The sequence below is a fragment of the Canis lupus genome, chromosome 2 (genome assembly GCF_011100685.1).
Source record: "Canis lupus familiaris isolate Mischka breed German Shepherd chromosome 2, alternate assembly UU_Cfam_GSD_1.0, whole genome shotgun sequence".
Taxonomy (NCBI): domain Eukaryota; kingdom Metazoa; phylum Chordata; class Mammalia; order Carnivora; family Canidae; genus Canis; species Canis lupus.
The window spans coordinates 29,571,875-29,581,382 of NC_049223.1; the positions used below are offsets into that span (position 1 = coordinate 29,571,875).

General features: G+C 53.3%; 1 protein-coding gene across 1 annotated transcript; it reads right to left on the reverse strand.

The window, feature by feature from the left end:
• Positions 1-757: 757 nt before the first annotated feature.
• On the reverse strand, positions 758-7,244 carry UCN3 (urocortin 3). The gene is made up of 2 exons (XM_038529613.1): positions 6,937-7,244; positions 758-1,697 (listed from the first exon to the last, which is right to left on the reverse strand). The coding sequence occupies exon 2, from the start codon at positions 1,689-1,691 to the stop codon at positions 1,188-1,190; it is 504 nt and encodes a 167-aa protein (XP_038385541.1). The 5' UTR covers positions 1,692-1,697; positions 6,937-7,244; the 3' UTR covers positions 758-1,187.
• Positions 7,245-9,508: the final 2,264 nt, after the last annotated feature.

Here is a 9,508-nt window from a genome sequence, read left to right on the forward strand (position 1 = left end):
CGCGTGCGGAAGTTCCTGTTGTGACTGTGACTTATCTGCACACAGAAGGGAGCAGACCCACAGTCCCTGGTTGGGAATCTGGCCCTCGGGTTTTGCAGCCAGAGGCCACAGAGTTCTTGCGGATGCCCCTTTCTAGTGAGCTTCTGCTCATATTAAACCTTCTCATCTCTAAACCCCCCATATAAGTTTTTACACCAGTTGCTATCATCTTGCAGTCCAGCGCTTCTACAGTCCCTGGTGGAAGTTGCTTCTTCTCAGATCATCACTCAGCGTCCGGGCTCATGGAGAGTAGAGGCCCTGCCTCCCCTGCCGGCCTCTCCCACCAGGCCTGGCATCAGCTGGGTAGCTACTTCCGATCCAATGAACCCTTATTAACAGCCTAGTGGCCCCATGCTCAGCCATGGAGGAGTTTGGGGTGTCAAGGGGGGTAACTGAAAGCTCCCTTCCCACCTGACCTGGTGCCCATCCTACAGCAGACCTAGGCTCTGCCTCCTGGGTGGGACCAGGCCAAGCGCATGGCTCTAGCTTGGGTGACGGCTGGCAGTGTCCTGCCAGCTTGGCCTTCCCGAGCCTCCCTTTAGCTCTCCTAGGATCTCCAAGAAGCTCTCCATCACAGGAGACATCAGGATGGGACTCATCCACCTCCCTCCTTCACCTCCCCTTTTCCATGCTCAGAGATGTGAAGCCCATTGATGAAGGACAAGGAATTGGAACCAGTTCGGGGTTGCAGAAGCCATTGGTTTTAATGGGGGCGAGAGAGAAGGGAAGGGGTCTGAAGGCAGGACGGTGAGCGGTGCACCTCGTCTTGCAGCCCCCGTGGCTGGGAGGCGTGTGGGCACGAGGAGCGCTGTGCGCCCTCTTCTCGGGCACGGGTCACGGAGGAAGAGCCTGGCGAGCAGGCGTGAGTGACCTTGGCCACTCACTGCGGGGGAGCAGAAAGGAGGCGCAGAGCGGGAGACACCCCGACGGGCTCAGGTCCATGCAGGCGGGACAGTGTTCAGTGTGTGTGTGCAGTGGAGAGAGGGGGGCTGGAGGCACCAAAGGAACACGGGGGGCGGGCAGTGAGGCGGCCTGGAGACCTGGGCCCATCCCTCAGAACACAAAGCAGCCAAATTGGCAGACCCTCACCCTCCACCCTGACCCCCGTCCCTGTCCTTGAGGTGCCGCCGTCCTGCTGGCCTCTGCCTCTACTTCTTACGCCCAATCTGTGCCATCAGGTGCGCGTTGGCAGCTGCCTTGGCCTGCAAATTCTTGGCCTTGGCGATGTTGAAGAGGATGTTCATGATGTTAGTGGGGACATCGAGGGACAGAGTGAACTTGGTGCGCCGATCACTCTTGGCCTTGTCCTGGTGCAGCCTCCCCTTGAGCTGAGCTGGGGACAGGTATTTGTACCGGGCGCTTACGGCTCCGTTGCCACCCCCGAAGCCTGGGAAGGTCCTCTTCTTCTTGTCCTCTTCCTCCTCCTCCTTCTCCTCGTCCTCCCCTGAGGATGGGTCTTGGCTGGGCAGGTAGGGGAAGCTTCTCTTGCTCAGCAGCGGTGCATCCTCCAGCGGGCTCTGCCGGGCCTCCCACAAGGCTGTGTTGATGCAGCTGAAGAAGGACTTTCCTGGGTGGAACTTCTGGGAGAGGCCCGGCTGCGGGATTCCTGGGAGCAGCAGCAGCAGCAGCAGGAGGTAGGCTGGCATCAGCATCTCTCCCTGGAAGAGAAGACAGGGATGAGAGCAGAGGGTGTGACAAGGACTCGGAGCTCAGAAGGACCCGGGGCTTTGGTAATGTTCTACAATGTTCTCAAAGTGTGGTCTCAGGACCAGCAGCATCATCGGGAAATTTGCTAGAAATGCAAAGAATTCTCAGTTCTCACCCCCAGAACTACTAGATCAAAGTCTGGGGCCAGCAATCTGGGGCTTAACAAACCCTTCAGATGATTCTCATGGTTGGGAAAGTTTGAGCGCCACTAATCGGCTGGAATTGATGGGTTATATTTCATTCAGCTTTGCTGGTCATCACTGGCCCTGAAAAATGAAAGGCAAATAGGCGAGATGAGCATTTAGTAGCTTATTTTGGTTGATTTTAGCGGCCGAGGACTTGCAGCTCTCTCATCCTTAGCAGGGGCCCTATTGAGTGCGTCCCTATTGCTTAAAGACCATGGTGGGTGGTCCAGCCAGTGTTTCTGAGGCAGATCTTCAAGGTCCTTTGCCTGCTTCCTCAGGAGCAAACAAGTTTGTGAATTTGGTTGGCTTTACTATAGAATTTACAAAGCGAAAGTCAGTTTGGTCCCTGTGTCGAGATGTTCAATGTTTCACAAAGGACACCTATGTTCTCTAGCGTGCAGGGTTGAGGCGACCTCAATCCTAAAATTATCAGGTTTTTCTACTACATGACGCTCTTGGCTGGCCATCGACCTGAATGAGGGCCATCGTCTGAGAACGAACCCAGAGGCACCGACACCCAAGCACATGCTTTACCAGGAGTGGCTCCGTGCTTCTCTGGGTGCTTGCTCGGTCGTGGTTTGAAATGCAGGGCAGGTCGTGCAGCTGTCCAGGGCTAGACGGACATGCTCAGAGGTATGAAAGGGTTATGGTCTAGAGTGACCTTTGAATCGAGTCTTTTATTTAAAAAAAAAACAAAACAGAAGGCAAAGGAAGAAAACCTAAATTTAGTGTAGGAAGTGTGCATGGCCGTGAAAACATACAGCGCAGTGTCCCTCCTGGAACCTGGGCTGTTTGGGTTCGAAGCCATCATGGGCGTTGGGCCCCTGATCAATGGCGCTGGACGAGGCGGGGAGAAGGGCTGCGCCGGGCCAGTCCCACCCTCTGTCCCACCTCCTCTGCAGCAACAGCTCGCAGCGCTCAGAAGACACCAGCGTTTGGTTGTGTGTGGTCACTGTGCCTTAAGACGACGGCCAAGTGGGCAGCATGCCCCTCCTGGGGCCCGGGACCCCTACCCGCACCCCAGCCCCCTTGGTCTGTCCTGCCCACGCTCTCTCCTGCTCTGGGATGAATAAAGACCTGAGGTTCCCTTACTTCACTGTCTCCCTTCATCAGGCGCAGGGAAACCATGTGAGGTCCAAGGTGTGGGAGTCCATCAACCCCCCCAGAGGAAGGGCCCCGGCCTCTGCACGCCCGACCCGCCGATCCCCCCGCCCACCCCTCTTCTCAGGCTGCCCGACGGTCCAAGGGGGCATGAGGAGGGAAGGGCTGCGCTGTTCGCTTCGGCTGCTTTACCTGAACTTGGAGTTAATTCCTGCCTATGACATCCTTGGCTCCCACAAAAGAAAGCAAGAAAGGTGGAGTTCTCTGTGGAACCTGCTAGACTGCTTCTATAAGGTAGCTTTTTGGGAAGCAAAAAAAATTGGATAAATAAGTCAACACGGGGGTCCTTCTGGGCATTAAGAAGTGCTAGCCTGGGGATGCCTGGGGGGCTCAGTCGTTGAGCACCTGCCTTTGGCTCAGGTCGTGACCCTGGGGTCCTGGGATCGAGTCCTGAATCAGGCTCCCCACAGGGAGCCTGCTTCTTCCTCTGCCTGTGTCTCTGCCTCTCTCTCTGTGTCTCTCATGAATAAATAAATAAATTCTTTTTAAAAAAACCTATTAGCATAGCAGATGATCCTTCTGTTCTCTGCGGGGACAGGTGACAAGCAGAGACGAGAGGGGCTGGCCGTGGAGGCCGAGCGCTGGCCTCAGCTCTGCGAATCATTGTCAACATGACCGTAAGCAGGTCTTTTCCTGAGTGGGAATGAACCCACACCCCCTCCCAGCTTCTTTAGGCCGTGAATGGACCTAGAACCAACCCTCAGACACCCGAGCCTCGTCCTCTCTCTGAAGGAGCACCTTGTGCGCCCTCACACGCACTGACCAGGCCAGCGCCCCGTGGAAGGCCGGTGCTTTCCTGGCCATTCCGCGTTGTAGCGACCGCCTGCCTTCCCCACGTCCCCCTTAAGAACCAGGTGGATCTCTTTGTTATTTGTTTTTACATCGTTAAGATTTCAAGTTAATTGATCAGTTATGGAAAAATACACGATGCTTGCTTTCTATGACCGAAGTGCCTGACCTAGGTGCCCGGGGCACATGGCAGTGTGCGGTGACACCCACAGACTCCCAGACTTGGGAGTTAGCGAGACACAGGTTCAAGCCCACCCTGTCCCTCTTCGCCTGAGCCCCGTGGGCAGGTCACTTAACCTCCATGAGGGGGGACAGCAACGAGGACCTCAGAAAGCCCGTGTGGAGGATGAAATCGGGGTGGAAGAGCTCTTGCTCCAGCCAGACGCGCTTCGCAAAGAAGGCTGCTTCCTATTACTTATGTGCGAACATAACATAAATATATGTTTGCACATAAATCATCTCTGGGTCCCGTGAGGATGAGATTCAGGTCACGCGTAACCATCTGGGAGGTGACATCTGTGTCTCCGTATTTCGGTCTCTCTCCATCTACATCTCTCCATGCCAGGTTCTTCTCGGCCACTCACTTGATCCTGCAGGCCGATTTCTTCTTTACTGTGTTGTATTTCTGGCTTTTTTTAAGTTTTTGGCTGTTGTGCCACTTTCTCCATCCTCTCGCTCGCAGGCTTTTCCGGCCTTGAACGAAGTCCCAGTCAGCTGCTCTCAGCCTTTGGAGAAGCTCAGCATCACCCGAAGGGATTGTCCAAGCACGGCCACAGGGCGCCACCCCAGGAGCTTCTGGATCGGTGAGGTAGGGATGGGACGAGGCCTGAGCATTTGCGTCTCTAACCTGCTCCTATGGGTCCTGCTGCTGCGGGTCCGGGAACCACCCCTCGGCTGTCCCTGCCCTCCTGGGACCTGCTTAGAAAGGAACTAGGGGTGGTAGAAAGGGAGGTGGGTGTGGGGATGGGGTGACTGGGTGACGGGCACTGAGGGGGACACTTGATGGGATGAGCACTGAGTGTTATTCTATATGTTGGCAAATTGAGCACCAATACAAAATAAATTTATAAAAAAAAAAAAAAGAATTGCACACCAGGGCAGTCTGGGTGGCTCAGCAGTTTAGCGCTGCCCTCAGCCCAGGGCCTGATCCTGGAGACCCGGGATCGAGTCCCATGTCGGGCTCCCTGCATGGAGCCTGCTTCTCCCTCTGCCTGTGTCTCTGCCTCTCTCTCTCTCTCTCTCTCTCATGAATAAATAAATAAATCAATAAATTAAAAAAAAAAAAAAGAATTATGCACCAGCTCCCGGGACAGGCAACAGTCACCAGGGGCATGTGGACCGTCTCTGTGGGAAAGTGGAATTGGTCTTTCTTGTAACGTCATGTTCAACAGCCGCACATTTGGCTTTATCCTTCACTGAGGACCCAGTGGCCGCCTGTGTAAACCTGGTAGGAGCGGTGGCTTCAGCAGCCTCACACCCTGGAGACATCTTAAAGCTCCGGGGCAGGTCCCAAGGGCTCGTAAGACTGAAAGGATTTAAAGGCTCAGAAAAACCCAGTTCACAGAGAAAGGACGAGTGGTGGCGGGAAGTAGTGGAGAGAGCTTCATTTAGGGTTTTCGAGGGAAGGTCTCCGCAAGGGAGCCAGGAAGTCCTTTGCTCCGCCCGGAGGTCTGATTCCCCAGCGTTTCCCCTCCTACATTCTTAGGATTCCTTCACCATCCCCCCCTAGTGGGACCCCACAGAGGCGGACAAGTCCCAGCCACCTGCTGCGGGAGCAAGCGCTCCCCCTCCAGGGAGACAGACGGAAGGAGGGGACAGCTCTCCATCCATCGTGGGTTTGTTGGTTTGGGTACCTGACACCGCACCCTCCCCTGCGAAGCGTCACCTCTGCAGGTGCCCGTCGGAGCCGAACCCGAGAGCCCAGGCGCCCCGGGAGGGATGGGCACTGGCCCTGAAGCCAGAGGCAGACGCACCCATTCCCCAGTTGCTCCTGGGGCCAGCGCTTCCCAGCCGTGGGAGGCAGGACCAGTCCTCCCATTTTACCCTGTTCATCTGCAAACACCGGGAAGAAGTTAAATTAAAATTTTTTAAAATATAAAACCGTGGCTGTGGAATCTGGGGGACGTTTATGCGTTTCAGCAGGTGTCATAGCAAGGAGCTGCCCTCTCTGGTAGACCGGGGAGCCCTCCGTTGGCTGCGCAAGGCACCCTCAAAGTGAGCGGGCGAGGAGGGTTCCTACCTGAAGGCTCCCCCCACCCCACCCCCCCACCGCCCCAAAGACGGAGGAAGCACCGGGAGAAGCGTGTGCATGTTACGGATAACGTGTCCCCGGCAGTGCTCATGTTCACCTCACTCAATCCACTCTCAGAAGTGGTGTGTGCGCGTGTGTGCGTGTGCGCGTGTTTGCAAGGTTGCCACACGGAGAAAACGGGATTCCTCAGAGAACCCGGACATCACATAGAGACATCCAACGTCTATCTTTGTGTTCCTTCCCCCTCCCAGGTGGTGGCCCCGAGTTATTACAGACGTGAGTCCCCTCCCTCTAGGGTCCCCAGCACGGGCAAGGGAGAAAGGACGCTGGGCTTTGAAGGCAAGAGGACCTGGGTTCGAAACCCCCCTCACCCTCTCGCCTGTCCCGGGAGTGAATCCTGAGAAAGAGAGACATCACCTGCCCTGCAGGTGTCCAGGGAGGAAGCAATAAATCCCAGCACCCTCCTGCTCCTGCAGCCAGGAATGTGGGGAACAACAGGCTGTAGTTTGTAGTTTCTGTTCACACCCGCCTCCCCATTTGTTTGGAAAAAATACATTTGCGAGAACCCGCTCTGCCTCCAATCTCTTACCTTTGCAAAGCAGGTCTCTCTGTACCAACAAAGGGAGGATGCACTTCTTACCTAAAATGCACACTGGGCTCCCTTGGGCCGGTGCCCCCGTGGGGGTGGGGGGGTGCTGGCCGGCTTTGCCTCTCACCCCCGCCCGCCCAGTCCCCAGCACGTCCTGCCTTATCTAGGGGCAAATAAATTCACCCCGGATGGGCGAGTCCCAGCCAAAAGCTCACCTGGGAGTGGCCTTCGCTCTGGAGTAGAAATGCTCGGCGTGGCAGGTGCAGCTTCAGGACCAGGAGATCTGCCCCAGAAACATCCCCTTGAACTTCTGTCTCTGCTGGAGTCACTTCTTCTTTCCTTTTGTGTGTCCTAAGTGGGCCGTGATGGTTCCCTCTCTATGGAAACCACTCCACTCCCTCGTGTGTATATGTATATATAAAAGGGACAGGTCACGGGGTGGATCGTAATCCCAGACGCGGTGTCTACCCTGGGATGCGATTTCGTTTAAAAGACAACCAGACCAGCTGTCTGCGTCACGGAGATGACAGACACTCTGCATCCCTGACCCCTCCTACCCGCCTTCCCGCTGGCCCTCCCACCACCTCCCACTTCCCCTCCTGCCCTGGCAACTTGCTCATTGAGGAAAAGGAGAAAAGGCTCTATTAACCCGAGAAGCAGCTCCTGATCTTAGCTCCTACTGATTTCAGCCTTTCCATGCCCGTCCTCATCACTCCATCCCTCCTTTGTTTTTATTTTTTTTTCTTTTTGCCCCTGATATGGTTTAATAGGCTTAATATGCAAATGAGGCCCAGTAAGAGATTAACAACAATAACTAAAAAGGTAAAACAATTGTAACAATGTCCTGTAATAAAAGTTACATGAACGTGGTCTGTTCTCTTTCAACTTATCTTTTTTTTTGTATATTTTTTTTATTGGAGTTTGATTTGCCGACATATAGAATAACACCCAGTGCTCATCCCATCAAGTGCCCCCCTCAGTGCCCGTCACCCAGCACCCCCACCCCCCGCCCACCTCCCCTTCCACCACCCCTGATTCGTTTCCCAGAGTTAGGAGTCTTTCATGTTCTGTCTCCCTTTCTGATATTTCCCACTCGTTTTCTCTCCTTTCCTCTTTATTCCCTTTCACTATTTCTTATATTCCCCGAATGAGTGAGACCATAGGATGTTTGTCCTTCTCCGACTGACTTACTTCCCTCAGCATCATGCCCTCCAGTTCCATCCACCTTGAAGCAAATGGTGGGTGTTCGTCCTTTCTAATGGCCGAGGAATAGACCCCTTTCTAGGGAAATGCCTCTTTTGTTGTTAGTGTTTTGGTTGCATCAAGAAATTTTAGGTGTGTGTTATAGTAATTGTGAATTGTTTTACATTAGCACTCAGTTTTTAGCCTGAGTATGAATGGGGTTTTTTTGGGTTGAGGTTGGCTATGTTTTTCCTACCTTCTCACAGTTTTGTTGTGAAAACCTTGCTGCTTTGATCCATTTAGTGTATAATGGTTTTAAGTTGGAGATTATCCTAACATTTGGGACTGGCAATTGCATACTTTGGTTATGTTTCTGAAAAGGCTGCTTAAAGTCAAAATTATGTAACTTGACACAGTCTTTTTCTAGTAAAAACAGGGGGTTATAGCCTGAGGTCTTGAGAAATTAGCTTTGAGCACCTGTGTAATTGACTTATAAACTGTTAGGCATAATTTAATGCATTTTCAATGCCGGTATAAGTCATATTGAGGCAGTATAACAACAGCATTATAAGACTATTAGTGTCATAAGGTGCTCTCATTACCTAAATAAGGTATATAAGGTTTAGCAAGCTCCGTCTTAAGAGACAAAACTTTACCTCTGTAAAATTATTTTTCTTCATTTTTTTTCCTGCTGCTACTCTACTTGGTTCTTCAATGTTATATGCAGCAATCTACCTTTTTTTCTCTTCTTTTTTTTTCCTGTGTGGGGCTTGAATTCTCACAATCCTTCCCTCCTTTTGAAAGCTGGATGTGGGTCCTGCTTTGAAAGCAGAGAAGGTGACTTGAAGTTCAAGTGCTGTCTTCTAATTCTTGTGGGTCCTGCCGTGTGCTGTTATCCTTAGCGGCTCACAGAGCTCTGCAAGTTTGTGTTCATCAGAGGACACACAAGGGGGCAGACACACTGTGCCTAGAGCTTCTGCTGGAAAATCATCTGAATTTTACCCATTTTTTCCATCCATTCATCCAATATTTTTGGAGCCCCTGCTGTGTGCCAGGTATTGGCAGGGCCCTGAGGAGTTCAAAGTTGAGAACCCTGTTCTCTTAGGCATCACAGTATGGAAGGATGGGTAAAAACAGCCTAATGTCAGCATGGCCAGTGCCGGAGGACAGGACGGAGGAGCAGGGGAGACTGAACACAGGCAGCGTGTGCCAGGAGAGGAGAGCAGAGGTTCAGACAGAAAGGCTTGAGAAGGAGAGAACCAGGGAGGAGAAGGTCTGAGGATGTGTTGGGGGGTGGAGGGGCAGGTGGGCAGGTCTGGGTCAGGAGGCTGGCTTCCCACCCGGAGGCACCCAACGCCCAGCTGAGGGGGTTTCGATTTCATTCCAAATATAATGGCGTGAAGAAGTAGGGACACTGAGGCAGGCAACCTCCTTGTTTCACAGATGAGGGCACCGAGGACAGAGTCAGGGTGAGGATCTGGGTCTCCTGTGAGCCCAGAGCTCTTTGAACCTGGGGCTGAACCATTTGGAAGGGCCGTGCAAGACCCACGCTATGCCCAGGCCTCTGGGCAAGACCACAGCTCTCCATCCTCCATGGGCCTTCTC

What these genes read in the sequence shown, in the direction of transcription:
- UCN3 (XM_038529613.1), bottom strand. Translation starts at nt 1,691, where the DNA reads ATGCTGATGCCAGCCTACCTCCTGCTGCTGCTGCTGCTGCTCCCAGGA.